General features: G+C 43.8%; 1 protein-coding gene and 1 long non-coding RNA gene across 2 annotated transcripts; one reads left to right on the forward strand and one right to left on the reverse strand.

Moving 5' to 3' along the window:
* Positions 1 to 2,491: 2,491 nt before the first annotated feature.
* Positions 2,492 to 8,339, reverse strand: LOC139825506 (uncharacterized). Its single transcript, XR_011735588.1, has 3 exons — positions 8,246 to 8,339; positions 5,242 to 5,299; positions 2,492 to 2,668 (listed from the first exon to the last, which is right to left on the reverse strand). It is a non-coding gene; the product is annotated as an uncharacterized lncRNA (long non-coding RNA).
* A 3,058-nt stretch (positions 8,340 to 11,397) lies between these two features.
* On the forward strand, positions 11,398 to 17,004 carry FAAP20 (FA core complex associated protein 20). The gene is made up of 5 exons (XM_071798613.1): positions 11,398 to 11,459; positions 13,420 to 13,671; positions 14,333 to 14,468; positions 14,880 to 15,451; positions 15,890 to 17,004. Exons 1-5 carry the CDS (start codon positions 11,398 to 11,400, stop codon positions 15,960 to 15,962), a joined length of 1,095 nt encoding a protein of 364 aa, XP_071654714.1. The 3' UTR covers positions 15,963 to 17,004.
* The last annotated feature ends 378 nt before the right edge of the window (positions 17,005 to 17,382 follow it).

Genomic DNA, 17,382 nt, shown 5'->3' on the forward strand with positions numbered 1-17,382 from the left:
GAAGCTTATTTGTGAGTGTGGAGCTGCACTCAATCGCCTGACATTTCACATTTCTCACCATAAATCTGGGTAACACTTTATTTTAATTACTGGGACATTTTCTAACTTTTATTGTTTCTGGCAAACACAGGCAAAATGAGCTCATTCATTATATAAGGTATGTGAGCTATTTCTTCAGGGGAAATTGTGTTCTATATTATTCTTGCCATCCAATAAGATGCCATTCACTTCTCTTGTAGATGTCATTAAGTATCACACAGACTGAGAATAATTAACTAATCTTTCCTTGAATGCCAGAGACCTTGGAAGAAGATCCATCCATCCATCCATCCATCCATCCATCGATCCATCCATCCATCCACCCACCTTTCTGCACTTCTAACACAACCAATTCATGTCAGCAACTAAGGGGCAATACAGCTCACAACCTCTTCACATTTCCTCTCCAAAATGGGTGTAGATACCACCTTGAGATGATAGGAAAGGAAATGCCACACTGGAAATCTCACACCCCAATTTGATTTCTTCAAGGACCAGGCATCAAACACTCCACTCGGGGCCCTGGGGGGAACCAGAGGATTTTATAAATGCCTTGAAGGCTCAATGTAAAAATCCCTTTATATTCCACCCCCAGCAAAGTTCTATAGCTTCACTAAGATGAACAGTCCTGCAGACTGGAGAGCCTGAACTCCTCTAGCTCTCCAAGGTCACATCAGTCAACCTGCAGAAAACCACACTCAGCATCTCTGGGCCGGACTGGTCCCACAGCAACCAGTGCCAAATTCCAAATGGAGTCCAAACAAAGATGAAGTTTGGGCTCTCTATCTCCATAATGATAATTTAGGGCCAAGTTACAGTAGATGCTGAACACTCTGCAGGCAATAGAACCTCTCACTTGGAAAACTAGAACATAACTTTTCAATTAGTGGATTCGGACTGGACTGGAGAAATCGTAACTCGAGCCAGTTCTTCTGACAATTGCTTGAGCGTCAGAAATCGCCTCCTGCTCTCGGACGGCGGAGCAAGGCCTCTCCCCTTGTCTGCGCATTCCAGGCCCTCCTCACACTGTACCTTCCTTGTTCGTGCTGCTGAGCCCAAGATGATGGAATTGGCCATTTGCCCAGGTGGAGGGGGAAAAAAAGGCAGTTACTGTAATGGAACTGCTTTCTGACTTTTCTGAATCCACCAAGTGAAAATCCCATGCAGATAGCACAGAGCATGTTTAATGACTCACGCTCCGCATTTTCACCAGGGAAAAATCTCAGGCCTGCACTCAGTTAAAAGATGGAAATTTTTATAAACCTTCCATTGTGGTGTGTTACCAGCTGTGCAGAAATGGTCAAAAAACAAAACCTAAGTAAGTAAATTGGTTGATTTTCTTTCTTTCTTTTTCCTGTAGTAAGAGCTTTCTCATTTATAGATGAGAAGTGAATCTCTATGGGGGGGATGTGAGCATATACAATTCAGTACCAAAAAAAAATAGAGACTTCCATCTGGTTTTGGGCAAATTGAAGTCCTGAAAAGCAAACTGTTCTATACTTTACGGCCATCTTCTCACACAATGATCAGTGGTGGTTTGTATCAGCCAGGGAGTGGGAGAACTGTGTGTCTGTAACCATCAGCATGTGCTCAGCCCAAAAACCTTCTCATTTCAACGGCCTCCAAGGTCTTGTGATGGGACAACCGCAGTGCAGAAGTGTTGTCTCTCTGGGGAAACCAGGCACTGAGGGTTTGGATGAAACGTGTATAATAACACAAAACTTCAAGTTCCAGTTGGAGGGAAAAAGAAGAAACTGCATCAGCAAATTTTGCCCCTTTCTTTTCTCCTTCGTTCTTTCTAATGCTTCATAAAAACACACAACCTTCTCTGCCTGTTTTTAAGCAAGAACATACATTTCTTTCTTTGCAGAGAGCTGGGTTCTTGGAACTCGTACCATTTTCATTTAGCTATTTTTACCCGCCCTGCTCCTTCCTGTATCCATGGAGCTTCATCAAAACATTGAATTCCAGTCTCTAATGACATAACCTTCCCCTTTCCTTCCTGCTCTTATGTCACCTCCCATTTTCTCACCAGCTCCATAGCCTTCTCTGATTTTTAGACTTTTTCTGCTCTAGGCTCCCTATTTTCTTTACGTACTTTGCAGCAGCACTGGCCTCTTTACAGTTGGGAATATTAAGAAGTCACAAACACCCCCCTACCTGCCCCAGCTGGGGAGGACACCGTCTCTTCTGCCCTGCTCCAGGGGAAAATCTGGCTTCAAAGACCCAGTTTTGTCTTATATCGCATCAAACTGCAATGGTTTCACTGTAATCACCCTAGGAGAGTCTTATCTGTCATGTTCAGTGTAAATCAGCTGCAGGACAGCTATAGTGAAACGAACAGAGCGATCGTCATGTGGAATTCAGACAAAGGGACTGCGGTGTTTATCCAACAACTTCACTGTATTTAACAATGAAACACAAGATAAAAGTGCTATTCGACGTATGTCTGAAGTTGCTTAATGAATTAGCACCAGCAAAGTACACACCATAGTCCGGCCCTGCGAGATCTTTCCACGTGCACATCACACTTTGCTAACGCTGTGCATTTGTGCAAGGCAGAGTTCCTGTGGCGCGGGAGCTCCGAGGGTCAGGGCAGGAGCCGCAATCTGGCAGGAACGTTCCTCGCCTTAGAAAAAAATCCAACAGCGAATGGAATTAATTTGCCGATTTGCAGGAACAATGAAGTCAAGCAACAAAACTTAGCAAACCATATTAAAAAAGTATCCTCACAAGTATTTTTGCAGGAGACAGAGGTGTTTATGAACCAAAAAAAAAAGAGGTGTAGAAGTTACAGTTGCTCCAGGGCAAATTTTAACTCGTTTCCTTTCCTTATGAGATTTCTCATTCATAAAAAACCGCTAGCTGACTTTGCAGTCATGGCACCAAATGGGACTTTAGGTGCTTCTAAGCATCTGTATGTATTTTTTCCACTTGTCCAACTGATTTTTCTTTTTTGATTAATTTTACCTGTTTGTCTATATGATTAGAGTCATCTGGAACATCAAGACAAGCCTTTATCTCAGCAGGAATACAAGGTCCAGGCTGTCACAAGCTCCATCGCCATTCTCAGCTGGCAACACCACAGAGAGTTCTGGATGCTTTACATCATGTTTGATCCTGAAAATTCAGAGTCCTTCCAAAAGGCGTCACTGAAGTTTCTCCTCAGGTTTGCTGTCAGCACACAACATCCTCAGATTCAGAGTAACAGCACTAAGTCAATCAGTTTGAACTCTGCTCTGTCAATCTGCCAGGAATCAAAAGCCTATATATAAAACTGAATCCTGTAATGTGTCAGGTGCCCCGAATTTTCACCAGATCCAATGTCTGAGCCATTGAATGTGATTCAAGCATTAGAACGTGAACTTGCACAGAGTTACACCTATCCATAACTTCCCTATGGGAATACAGTGCAGGAAGATTACAAGACTAAGTCAGCAATTCCTCAGTCCTCCACTCTTATCTCTTGGTGCCCAGCTAAGTCTTTTATCAACAGAAAACAGTTGGAAAGCTTTATACAAAAAGTTATGATCCTGCAAGATTCAGAACATTGTTTGCACGATAAGCTGAGAAATGAGGTTTGAAGTCTTTCCTGTGTTTAAGCCTAAAAAGAAAAGCTTAGTATGATGCACAAGTTCCAAGTTTAGTCTCCTTACACATGGAAAATTAACAGTCTGTTTGGATCAACGCAGATTATGTCGTGCTGGCCTACAGAACCTTCATGGGGAGCACATCCAGGTTAAAGAAAGCGTGCAGAACGGAGATACTTCCTTTATTAGAGCCTTACCTGGGCCAGATAAAGAGCTGTTTATTACAAGAAGAAACAGGCTACCGGACCGTGCTCAGCACTAGAAATAAGTGGACAACTTTGCCCTGACCTACTGTGCTGCCTATCTTACAGCAAGTTCTTGTGTCAGGCTTTTATTCCTTTTTGAACCCATCCTCAAAAGGAGTTACCCATTTAAATTGCCTCTGACCCTTTTCACTCGGCAGCAAAAACAATGAGGTCCTTAGAAGGGCTGGCTAGAAAAAAACAACAACAAGTTCACATAGATGCTTTGCCATTTTTGTCCATTGCCCAATGCTTTTCCTTATATAATTGATTAATAAAGTCCCTGAAATTCCCCTGGAGATGTGCCAGGCCACAGATCCTGTTCTCATTTTATTTTAGTTCTAAGAAAAGCAAGCAAGAAAAAAAAATCGCTTCTAAAAAGTTTCAGCTACTATTCCTGACACTTTGTTCCCACAGACGTCCACCGAGAACTGAGTGACCAGAGGTCTGATGGATTTGTTTCCAGAGGCGCAGGATGAGTTGAGTTTGTTTGCCCAGGTCTCGGTCACCTGAGTCAACAGCCGTGCAGGTTTTTTTTAATGGATTTCATTGCTACATGGCTTAGACAAATAGGAATATGTACATTCTTATTCGGAAGCACTTCATGGGCACTACAAACACTTCCTTATACCTCAGTGTGTCCCGTCATTCCCGGTGCATTGGAACACTGGCTTCCAAAGGCATTTGAAGTGCCCCTGAATCTGTCTAAACAAATACACAGGCAGATAATCTAAACCAGAGCATTCCCGTCTGCTGAATCTCTCCAAAGCTGACATTTGGTGATGACCACCACCTCCTAAAGCGCAGGCTGCACCTCCAACCGAAGGCAGTGCCAAGCATATTCTAATTTTCATTTGCAATATTTAACTTGGCAAGGTTGGGTGACAACTGCAGAGTAGAAGTTAACAGCCAGTTCGAATCGCTATCAGCATGCCAGGAGGAGGGGTGGGGAGGGAAATAAGACCAAAGTAGCTCTGGTTTGTGAGCAAGGGAGGTCATCTCTGGAAAAATAACATGATCCCAGCAGGATAAACAGTACAGGAGATAAATCAGTAACCGGGCCAATCGGGAAACACGGGTTCTGCAAATATTTCACTGAGTAATGGAAGGGGAGCTAAGGAGCAAAACTATTGACTGGCTCAATACACCCCATTTCAGGGAGTGTACAGTCCTAGAAACATGACACTGGCACGGGGCTGGTGGTCAACTCCCTCCAAGGGATTGCTACACTGAGCATAAATCAGCCAACAAAAGATCATTCACACAGTTATGCTTAATATTTGTGTGTCAGTGGCTGAGCACAAAGAGCTCTGCACCTCAGCAGAGGAGGCCGCGGAGCTGGTGCTCTGCAGTAAATAGTGACGGGTTACCTGCTTCATCTGGTAAAGTCCTCCAGCAGGGCTTCAAAGCACTTACGGAAGTGACAAACTGAGGCGAGAGAAAGAAATGAAGCAATTATCTCAAAAAGCATAGGAGGTCTGGATAGAAGCGCAGGTTTCCTGTGCTTTCAACCAGTCGTGAGTGCGCTGTTGCATCAAGCCCACGCATGGGATGGAAACGCATCAGAATCAAGGATCGTTATGCAAGCAAGAGGACATAAGAATGGTAAAACACATTCATCCAGCAACTCACTTAAGCCACAACTCAGAACAGGAAGTTTCACAGTCAGACTTTCAATTCCCACACCAAGTTAGATCAATCTAAATCAAATACATTTAAAAGAAAAAGCCTTGAATGGAAAAAACAGCCTCTTTATGCCACCCACTACCAGCAAGATCATTGTTCTTCTTTCAAAACTATTTCTGATTTAAAAGCTACTTGAATTTAGAAATCCAGGGATTGGGTTATTTTCTCTCTGTTTGAATCTTCGCACAGGAAAACTGAGTAATTTGTACAGTTAGTTTAAAACAACAACAAAAAGAAAGGCGGGGAGGAGAACAGCCCCTACTGGATTAAAATCAATTTATGCTGATAAAATAACGCTGTCGAAAACCCCACAGGAACAAACATTTTTAAATATCTTAAACCAGGCCTTCTTTTCCTTTTTTCCCCTCTTTCAAAACCCTACTTCTCCGTTCCTCAGTAACGTTGGGACAAAGCCTTTGTGAGCTGACATCAAACATTGTTGGTGATATTTTCAGCACAGGAATTGCTGGAATGTCTCACATAAAGCACCCACTCTCCTTTTCCGGACCCTGGCCATGACTGGCTGCTTCATGGAAAAGTGTAAGACACTTCAGAAGGCACCAACCCGAAAAATACCTCCCTCCTTCACCACCAAGAGTTAAAATGCTTCCCTTGTTTCCTCTAACGTTGCTGTATTTTGTTTTCAAGATCATCACTATAACAAATCTGGGTGTTCTTGCTAGCCATAGAAACATCTCATCATTTCTGAATCATTCCATGCTCTCAACTGTATATCCAGCAGTACAGTTAAATATATACATATATATATGTATTTGTGCTCCATGGGACACACTGGCAGCTCACGTCTGTGCTTCCACTCATAAAGGAGCTGAAGCAGGAAGGGTCCACTGCTGCACTCTCCTTCTCTTTTTCTGTGCCTTTATTTCCAATGAGGAATATCAGACGTGACAGCCCTGGAGACTGAAGTCGTTTGTCTGCACAAAAGGTCCGGTTCTGTCAGCGAGAGGGTGGGACTTCACTTTTACACTATTTCAACAGTTTTGATCAACAATGCCTTGAGAAACTTCCAAGAACCACCAGCAAAAGCCAAAGCAATGAGCAATATTAAGACTAACTGGTCAAGGTTCTCTCCGAGAACTACCAAGGAAACCAATTAGGACCAATTGCATTTGTCATTTAGGCTGGAACACATCTGAGACCATGGAACAGCTTATTTATGGGTCACTTAAAAATAACCCTATAGAAAACAACCATTAAGTTGCTACGAGCACATACTGGATTTGAAACAGCAATTAGAGTTTCTCATTTCATTAGCAGAGCAGTCTGTTAGCAAAGCGCACCGGTCCTTACCAAACAGCTAGGGCAGAAAAGGGTTACCGACATGCATGTGCAAATGGCAACAAAATCTGCTGGGCACTCTGGTCCCTAGAGTGATTTTATTATTACTTTTCCACTAGCAGCAATTCCACAAGTACACAGGAGGCAGAAAAAAGAAATCTAATGGAAGCGGTTGTGAAACCGTCCCATCTACTTTTACCATCCACATGGAAAAACACGCTAAAAGAATAGCAGGCGTACACTGGGGAAAAGCCCCTAGATCAAGTCCTTAAACTTGGGTTTTTTTCATAATTTTAAAGGAGATATAGTCCATTCTGCACGTGTAAATTCTCCAGAAGCACTGTTGCTTTAAAGTCCAAATGTAACAGAAGCTAGCAAAATTGCTTTAGCATCTGTAGCACTTGACCCATATTTAAGACATTGTGACTGTAAATTCCTGTAAATTATTAAATTTAATATCAGTGATATCTAATCACGCCAAACAAGAGCTGGTCTTTATTGTGTAAGGTACAACACTGCCCATAAGCAGAGCTTCTGCTGATAAGTTTGCAAAGTACGGGAGCGATGTGGAGGTGAAATGACTCACAGCAGCTGGGGAGAAGGCCGGCTCCGGGTTCTCAAAGCAAAGATTGGGCTCCATTGCGCTTTTCTGCCTCCACATCAGATGAAAAGACAACATTGCAGACTAACTAGACATATCTGGCTTTAACCCAGTATTAGCTTTGATTGCTCCTTAGACTACAGACACTTCCTAAGACAGTCAAAGAGCATTTTGGTAGGCCTAAGTATCTATTGTCCTCTCGAAGGTGAGGGAAGTAGTAAAGCCTCTCCTTAACTGTTTATAAAGGAAGATCCTTTGATAAGATCCCGTCTTCTTTCCTGCCTCTCGATGTATTCCCTGTGCAACAGGGGAATTTTAGCTTTGCATTCCCTGTCCTGTACAGCAACCCAAGGCTCTGAACGGGACCTCTCTAGCACTCAAGACCAGACTATTACCCGTTAATTCTCTTGTTCTTTGTAACAGCAGAGAGACTTCTGTAACACATCCAACATGGATCTGGTGAAAATTGTTGCCAGAATGTTTCAAACCCAGGTGCTCTCTCTCTGTAAACTGACCCAGTGTCATGGACATATTTTTCTGAACTCATTAAGTGTAAATACATGTGTAAGGTTTATTTCTCGACCAGCTAGCTTATACCTGTCTCAGACACGTCTATTCAGTCTGTGCTACCTTGTCCTGGTACAAATGGGTATACAGAGTCTTTAAGGATCGCTAGCGAGTGATTACTTAGCTAGAAATTATGACACTGTATTCGTAGAGAGCCTAATCACATCTTAACACCGTGTTCTGCAGGAATTAATAGAGACAAAGCTGAAAATAATACTCACCCACAGAGTCTAAAAATAAGCAGCAAAATTTCCCCTCCTCGTTTCTTTCTGATTTTCATTTCCCTTCAGGTGATGACACCATTCTCCTTTCCGGCTCTCCTGAAATGCATCATGTGCTCTGGGTCACCCGCTGTTCCGGGGAAGGTTTGGGGGTTTTTTGGGTTATAGTATTGGGATGTCCTGTGTACAAAGCAAGGGTCTGTTCAGCAGAGCAGAACAAACAACCTGGTCTCAGACCTATTCCAGTGCACACAGTGAAACGCTCGGGCCCGGAGGACGGCAGCAGAAATGCCCAGCGGCGCTTCTCTGTGCTCCACGGGAATCATCTCACGCTGCCAGATGCACGCACCATTACGTTCTCCTAGTCCTGGAGGAAAAACACTTCAAATTCAGTAATATACAATATTCCTGTTAATGTGAGACAGGAGACTGGTGGCACACCACTAGGAGCCAAGCAATGGAAAAACCAGAGAACCAGCACATCCCACAGCGCGAAGCAGACAGACCTAATGGCAGCTGCCTCATCCTCGGGGCTGCACGGTCCGGGCTGATTTATGAGCACAATATTTACAGCTAACACACATGAAATACATTATAAGTAAGATGAAAGAATGCATATGGTAAACTAGGTGAATGTTTGTCGTGAACAGTGCGGTACTGAAACCTTTGGGGCAAAGCAGACGGAATATTTGCACTCAATTTTATCAGTGCTCTGGAAGACACGAGCTATTAGGCGAAGACTTTCTAAAACGCTAGGTAGTCCCTCAAGAAACTGCAAAACTAACTAAACCTACTATCCACATACGTTGAAGCAATAAATAAATACTCATCTGTTGAATTACATTGTGTTTTAAGTTGATTTTATTCACCATTCTGGTTAGGGATATCACCATACCACATGAACTAGTAGTGGTAATTTTGCCCTGCTGTTTTGTGGTTTCATGCCCGTAAACAAGACGTGATTTTCTGTAATTACTACAGCTATTATTTATGGATTTTTTGCTGGTGGTGGCGGTGGAGCCCTTTAACGTGTTGATGTCAAGTGAAGGAAGGATACCCCGCAAACAGGAGGAACTCAGACTGCTATAGGCTATAAGACTGAGACACACATAAAAAGGCAACAAAAAACCACCAAGAATGTAAGCAAGCAAGAAATATGAAAACCTCAAGCCATATTTGATCCTAAATCCAGAGCTGAAATCCTTTAAAATATGGGGAGATTATACAACTCCCTCAGCAGAATTCTAGACTGGGCCACAGAACCCGCGGCTTCATGCCATCAAACCTAATCTCTGTTTGAGATCTGAAACACTCTCTCCAACAGTTTTCAGCCACATTGCAAAACTGTGAGAGGAAGATGAAAGGCAGATCCTCCCGCCCCTCTTACACTCACCCCAGGGCCTCGGAACATCAGGACTTGATTTAACCAAACATGTGCTTGGCCAGAAGAATGATGAGCAATACTAGGACTGGACTGACACACACAAGACTTCATCTGATTCACAGTTTTCCAACACTATCATTATCTTTGTACTGTAGGTGTTTCATTACCCAAGAGCAAAACAATATTCCTTTGGCACACCTCCTACAAATAGGGTATGCGAAAGGAAAAAAATCACTTGCAGCATCTTTACATGCAATAGTAACAGCCTCTTGATGCCATCGTCAGCCATGGCATTTCATTCACACAGAACGCTTGTGGGCACATCACAAGTGCTTTTCCATTCAGTGTATTTTTAAATGTTTCCCAGGAAACTGTTTCAATACAAGATGCCTCCTTGGCAACCTGGTACCCACAAATGCCATGCCAGTCTCCATAGTCCTCTTTTTAGGTCTTTCCATCTCGGCACATAAATGTCACAAGGCTCCATGTCCTCCGTGCAGCCCCACACGTACGGAGCTGTCCTTACACCTGGAAAGAGAAGGCTGAGTTGAAAAGCTGAGCTGTGCACCGGACTCTGCACATTAACAATTTGGGTTCTGGTAAGGTACCTGAGGAAGCAGGTTTCAAAGGTAGTGACTTTTCATTGAAAAGACAATGTCATCGACAACAAAAATTAGGGAGAGCCTACAAAACTGTCTCCGCTCAATGGCCTTTCCCTGGAAACTGCAAAGAGCCTGCACCTCTCAGCTTGAAACTGCTTGTCACCTTTATTCTCCTGACTATGCTGAAGGAGGCCTTACACAGCGTGTGGAATTTTGTGACTTGCATTGTAATACATCACACTGATGAAAATAGTCAGGTTTTCCCACTTCACTACAGTGACCAGCACTAATAAAAACTGCATTGCCTTCGCCTCAAAGAGGCACATTAAAAAAATAATAGCTCATGCACGCAATTGCATCAGGCTCCGAGAGAAACCTGGCAGAAACCATGCCATCTCTTCTTCATTGATTACTCCATTACAACAGCTGAAAATCACAATTTTTCCAGGCTATAAAATGCCTAGCACTCCAAATTCTACACCAGCAGCAAAAATCTCCTCCCTGTCTGTGAGCTGTTGTATCTGTAATAGAGACCCTGCATTACCAGGCTTTCTAATTCTTCCAAAATGCAGAAGCTCTCATTCAATGTTGCAGCTGTTGGGTAGGAAATCAGAAATAGCAGAAGGCGGATTAGTTGATAATGTACCAGTTCTTCCCCAGCAAATGCTGGCACCTGCGTTTTGCACTCTCCTCTTTCCCTCGGCTCAGGAAAAGATCACTTGGTTTGTTTGGCAGGCAGTTTATGGGCTTTAGTGACTGTGGAACTGCAAAAGGATTAGAATTTGTTATAATAGCCCCTTCTTCCTGAGAGCAAAAGTTAAAACTGAGGCCCACTTTACAGCCAGAGTCAGGGACCATGTAAGTAAAGATTAAGTATGTGCAGCTTGATGGGACTCTACAGGGAACAGATAACTACACATGCTGGCACTCCATTTACAAGGAAATCCCTGAAGAGAATCTGTAGCAGCATTCGGGCTTCCAAAAGCTCCAGTCCCTTGACCACTGGCTCAAGTCCAGTCAAGGCTGCTGATGATAAAGGCTGCTCTCTGCATTTCTGTGAGAACTTTCCTCTAAGATCACAAAACATTCTCATTATTAAAATATGCAAGACCCAAAGTCAAGCAAGAAGTAATAGGATTTCCATATCAGTGGAGGAAACAGGACAGATGATCTCGTGCAACGCGACAGAACCAGGAACAGGTCCTATGCTGTATTTCACCTTCATGCTGTAAGTTCGTTATGAGTTCTGGAAAGATGCAGATGAAAAATACTGAATGTACATAATGGACAAAGATTTCTAGAACGCTACTTTCAAATCTGTTACAGAACCAGAGAAAGCATGAAAACATTCACCGACACACCTGCTCTCATAGATTGTAATGGGTATGTATTAAACAGGTAACAAAAAATAACCTTACGGCACCAAGTTTTTAGTTAAATCCACAAAATACAAAACCACCTACAAGCTACAGTTGCCACAGAAGCAAGGTTTTTCCTTTTTGCTTCTTACAATCAGCACCTGCAGTAATAATTCTCACTATTCTTTTTATTATATTCTTTCATTCGCGGCCCTTATTGCACAATAACCATTTTTATGCTCGCCCATAACAAAGCTTTTGCAAATGCTATAATGCATGACTCAGGGTACTAAGAGTACCACACAGCAACGCCTTCAGCACAAACACCAGCCTGCACGTCTGCTCGCTGTTTCAGAAGTCCCATCTAACCAAATAAACCATCGGTACAATGCATGATGTAGGAGCAGAGGGTTGGCAAGGGAGTGCCCAAGGGGTCGTGAGACACTTAAAACTCTAACACAAACATCACATGAACAAAAAGAAACCCTGTGTCATAAACAATCTTTAACATAGAGACACCTGGAAGTATCCAGAGGCCTGCAGACATCAGCTCAATCTCATGATGGCTTTCACTGGCCCTCAGATTTTTTTAAAGCAAGATTTTTATATTGTTTGCTGCCGCCAAGTGGCAATAATCAGTGCCGTGCCTTCTATTTCATAGCAGTCACTAACGCCGGCAAATAAATAAAACAGAAATGAGATACTTTTTGGTTTGTCTTCTTCAATTAGCATCAGCAGTTGTGAAATCGAATTTCTGCCCCTCCTCTGTCGTCTCATTTTCCAGCCCCTTGCACGGCTGATCCCCCCTTCAGCCCACACACACCGCACGCTTGCTCCTGCTGCTCCCTGTGCCCGCGCCATCGCCAGCTTTCCTTCCACAGCAGGCCGAGCGCCTTCAGATTCAAACCCGGCCCTTGCCCCTGCTCAGCTCTCCGCGTCCCGCCCGGGGCTTTTGGGAGAACCCTTTGCCGCCAGCGAGGAGAAGGAGCTGTGACCACTGTTAATAGAGGAAAACGTCAGCCTGCGGGACGAGGATCGGCTTTTCCATTGTCACTGCTTTCATTATCATTTTAGTCTGCCCATCACACAGAAGAAACGCCAGCGCTCTGGCATGACTATTGTTTTTTATTGGTTTTATTTTTCAGCTGGGCTATCTATTGTGGAAATTTACGCAGTTCCCATGAGTAACCAAACACTTTACACTTCTAAGATTTTTATCCTCGCTCCTACACAAAAAGGAAACCCGTTAATGCTCTTTTAACGTTATAAATGTAGTTATTACATAGAGTATAAGACGTTACCTCACTACACACACCTGAGTGAGCACAGGAACGCTGTGGGCTGGACTGAGCCCCCCAGATCTCCGGCTGCGCTTCAGCTGGGGGGCTGCCTTGGCCCCTCACCTCTCGTGTTAAACGTACCAATGGCTTTCAAATGTCAATTCATGATATTTGATATCCAAATGCCATTTTCCTGGTTCCGATCTGTCCAAGCCATGTAGGAACCCAAGTCAAGTGTCACTTGTTCAAGGACACACGGTGTGAACAGTGGGGTTGTCTCATGCAGGGGCAGGAGCAGGACTCGATGACCCTTGTGGGTGCCTTGCAACTCAGAACATTCTATGGTTCGATAATTAACAGTAAAAGGATGGGTTTCTAGGCAGACAGGCTGAGGGCACTACGGACCACATCGAGCTCAGCAGGGCACTGCAGACAGGCGGGTTTCCCTCAAGGAAAGGGCGGGTTTCTCCTCAAGGAACGGGCGGGTTTCTCCTCAAGGAACGGGCGGGTTTCTCCTCAAGGAAAGGGCGGGTTTCCCCCCGCCGTTCAGCCAGGGAGGCTCGGAGGCCCCGCCCTGGCAGCGGAACCGCCGGAAGGAGGAGGAGGAACCTCCGGTGCCCGCTCCGCCCGCCCGCGCCAGCGCTGTTCCCCGGCGAGGGGGAAGCTCTGAGGCGGCAGCGCCCTTCGCGGGCCGGTCCATGGCTGAGGAAGGAGCCGCCAAGCTGCGCCTCAAGCCCAGGAAGGCGCCGGCAGCCTGCAGCCGGGAGCCCAGCCCTGGCCGGGAGCCCCCCCGGCGGCGCCAGTGAGTCCGGGCCGGGGGGGAAATGGCGCCCTCGGAGGGGCCGGAGCCCGGGGTCGGGCCGGGAAGCTGCGTCTGGGCCTTCAAACGCACCTGCCCCTTGAAGCGGTTCCTGCAGCTCCTTGTGATGGTGTTAAAGGCAGCTGCATAAAACAGCACCTGTGGTGCGTTCAAAAGGTTAAGAAACCAACTGCAAAGTAAAGAGCTTTGTGCAGGATGTTTGGCACACAGTAGCACCAGTGAGGACAGAGCCCATGAGAAGTGTTAACACGTGAGGAGAGGAGCGACCTGAGAAAACACATCAGGAAGAAATTGGAATGCTGGAAATAGCATTCTGATATTAACAATCCATCCTTCTCGTGAAATTGTCTTTACACAGCATTACTAGTATTGAGACATTTTAATGCTTACTTTACCTTCCTGATGCATTAGGTGAAGTTGTATAGAAAGAGATGTAATTTCAATGGCCAAGCGTACACGTGAACCAGCAGAACCGCCACCCTCGAGGATTTCTGTGCTCAGCAGGTGTAAGGAGAGCTACAATTTTTGAAACATAAGTGTTAGAGGAGGCATAAATCAAGTTAAGAGACAAATTAGTAGCAATGCTGAGTATCTTCTTCCCCCCTCACACCCTCAACCACTTAGACAGTCTTTCTCTTCACAGGGCATTGGCTGACAGATGTTCCTGGTTCGAAAAAGACGACACAAATGAATGTGAAAAACCCTGGATTTTGTTACTGAAAGATCTACAATGCACAAATGGGCAAATGGTGCCCGGTTTTCCGGAGTTCCTTGGGAAGGTAGCGTGCTGCATCCTTGGTGTCCGCACTTCGTGACAACCTGAGTCATGTCATGAGCAGGAGAAACAACCTGAAATAGCTTTTAAGTATATTGGTTTTCAGCTCCTGATAGCAATGTGACTTGTAACACAGAAAAGCACTCCTTCTAAAGCTGTTTTTTTCCTGTACAGCAGCAGGTGGTTGTTTTCATCCTTAGTCTCTATGGAACACATTAAAAGAGCATCCTGTTGTATCAATTTAGTAAGACATACATTGCATAAACTCCAGGAAGTTCTCAATTGCTGTACAAGCACTGGAGACAGTTGTAAATAAAATGTTCTTTTTTGCAATGTAGTTCAACCTTCTCAGTCTATGTTCAGCCTGGGTTTTATGTATTGATTGAACTGCATTATATGTGTGTGTGTTTTACAGAGTTCTGAGGAAGAAAGTCTACAAAAACGAGAAGTCTTCACAGTCAGAATGAAAGACTTTCAATGGGTATCATTCCCACCTTTTTGCAGAGAGAAACATCCAGAACTGCAGGATCTTGGCTCCCCCCAGCTAACATGGAGCCAGATCCACCGCTTGAACGAAGGACAGGGCCAAGCAGATAACCTGAAGAGTTTACCTGCTACAGCTGAGAAAACGTGCTGTGTAACTATTCCAGATCAAGCCAAAAATGTGGTTGGGGGAGACACAAAAGGAAGTTCTGTGTGTGACTTGGGCTCGTCGCAAAGCTCTGCAGAGGCTTTTAGCTCTCGGCAGCAGTGCAGAGGGACTGCACAGGCCAGCAGGGAAAACAGACAGGAAAGCAGTGGGGAAGAGCTTCAGATACGAACAAATCAAGGGAAGGTGTCGCTGGGTGAGGGCGCCTGTGTGCCTGCAGAACAGAAACCGCCTCCCGTGAACGGACCTGGGACTGACGGCTGCAAGGAGGCTGAACAGAGTGAGGGATCTTCAGCTCTCAACAGTTGTCCCATGTGTCTGATGCGCTTCAGTGGAACGTAAGTTTCCTTTCTTTAATAACTTCACAGTATACAAAACCCAGAACGGTTCTGATGCATTATCTATATACAAAATAATGAAAACAAACAAAACTTCTACTGTAAAGCACTTTTAAAATGTCATAGTTATTTCTACTTCAGTTTTGAAGTAATCTAATAATCATGAACTTCTAAACAAAGCCAAGTCTGAGCTCCTGGTGAACCTTACTAGGATATGCAGAATTAGTATTTTTAAATACATGAGTGTGAAAAAACTTTTCTGTGAGATTTATATTCCAAAAACCACTCCAGTGAAGCATTCTTGCTAATTAAAAGCAAACTTGCTTCTGAGCAGAGGAATGACTTACCCATCCAGCTGCTAGAACACCTCAGCGATTGCTCAGGACAGGAGTGAAGAGCAGTAGCAATAGGGATTTGACTTGGTTTCTCTATTTGCAGGCTGTCCCAACTGGACATCGATGGCCATCTTGCTCGATGTTTGTCTGAAAGTGCAGATGATGTGATGTGGTAAATGCAGAATGAAGAGCAAAGGAACAAGGCCAAGGATGAACCTCTCTCAAAGGAAAAAGGGGTCAAGGAAGCACATCCTTGTCTCAAACTTCCTTCAGGATCACAAACCAGAAACTCAACAGAAACTGAAGTGCCACCTGCCTGTTTGCAGTCTTAAATCTGCTGAAGCGCGTCTGAAAGAGCTGTAGCGCTGAAAATGGTGCTGCAGGATGTACCAGAGACCCCCGTGGAAACCAGACTCGGCACTCCTGGAATCTGGATACTTCTGAGAAAATGTATTGTTGTAAATCACTGAAGAGCCTGTTTGTCTGACGCACCATAGTTCTGAATCTTTACGTGTAGAAGAAAGGCTGAACAAAATAACCATTATTTCATCTAATGCAAAAGTTTGCTGTTCATGTATCTCAGCAAACCCGAGACTCAAAACCCTGCAGTTCAGGTGCGATCCAAGGATACCAAATAACCACAGAATAGTCTTAAAATCCAGGAAGAATCCTATAGATTTAATTTGCAATGGGTTCTCTTTAAAAAGTGCACATTGGACATAGCTGAGTTTACTGATAAATAATAACAGTCTTATTAACTTTTTCATTAAAGTCTTTTAATAGATGTGCAAGAATATAAATGATCTTAGCTGTTATGGATTAGTATACCATCTTCTGCACAATTAAAACCAGTCAGCAAAGATCCCAACTAATTAATTATACAAAACTACAAGAACATATTTACTGTTTTACAATCATTAAATTAGCTAGAATTTTCATTTACTATTTCAAATAAGACAACTATATATCATTACCAGATCCATTTGTAATATATTAGGATTTTTTTTCCAAACCACACATTTAATTACATCCTTCATTTTCTTTTATTTATAAAACAAGTACTTTATATAAAAAAATGTCCCCTTCATCATGAACAGAACATTATTCAAACACTTGCACATGAGCAACCAAACTTGTATCCAGCAAACTATTTGGCAACACAGCAACATTGTAAATTCCTGTATTTTTTTTTTAAATAAAATCAAGTAGTCTTTACAATGTTTGTTTAGCAAAGGTGTCTTTCCATTCCTCCCTCCCTCCCAAATGTTCTGAAACCTAGAAAATAAAAGGTTAAAAACCCCCCAAGCCACGTTTCTGAGATTTGCACGTTCAAGTCGTGTGCCCTGGGCTGTGAGCAGACAGACGGATCCGTCCCTACCGCTGGAGCTGCCCGCACCGCTCAACTATCCATTCCTTTTATTACCGGGGAGCTCAAAACACCGAAAGAAAACCTATTCAGGGCAAATAAAGTAATTGCCAAGAAGGGAAAAAGGAGTAATTTTAAAATGTCAGATTGCATTTAAGAGGTAAATGTGTCCTTCAGTAGATAAAGTATCTAAAGTCCAGGCATTTGAGGCAAATACTTCTTACTGGTTA

The sequence above is a fragment of the Patagioenas fasciata genome, chromosome 23 (genome assembly GCF_037038585.1).
Source record: "Patagioenas fasciata isolate bPatFas1 chromosome 23, bPatFas1.hap1, whole genome shotgun sequence".
NCBI lineage: Eukaryota > Metazoa > Chordata > Aves > Columbiformes > Columbidae > Patagioenas > Patagioenas fasciata.

Excerpts from the sequence above, each read along its gene's own strand:
- FAAP20 (XM_071798613.1), top strand. The coding sequence starts at position 11,398 with ATGATCTCGTGCAACGCGACAGAACCAGGAACAGGTCCTATGCTGTAT. Across the intron at positions 11,460-13,419 it reads CTGTATTTCACCTTCATGCT|CCAGGGAGGCTCGGAGGCCC; the intron begins GTAAGTTCGTTA and ends CCCGCCGTTCAG. Across the intron at positions 14,469-14,879 it reads TTCCGGAGTTCCTTGGGAAG|AGTTCTGAGGAAGAAAGTCT; the intron begins GTAGCGTGCTGC and ends TGTGTTTTACAG.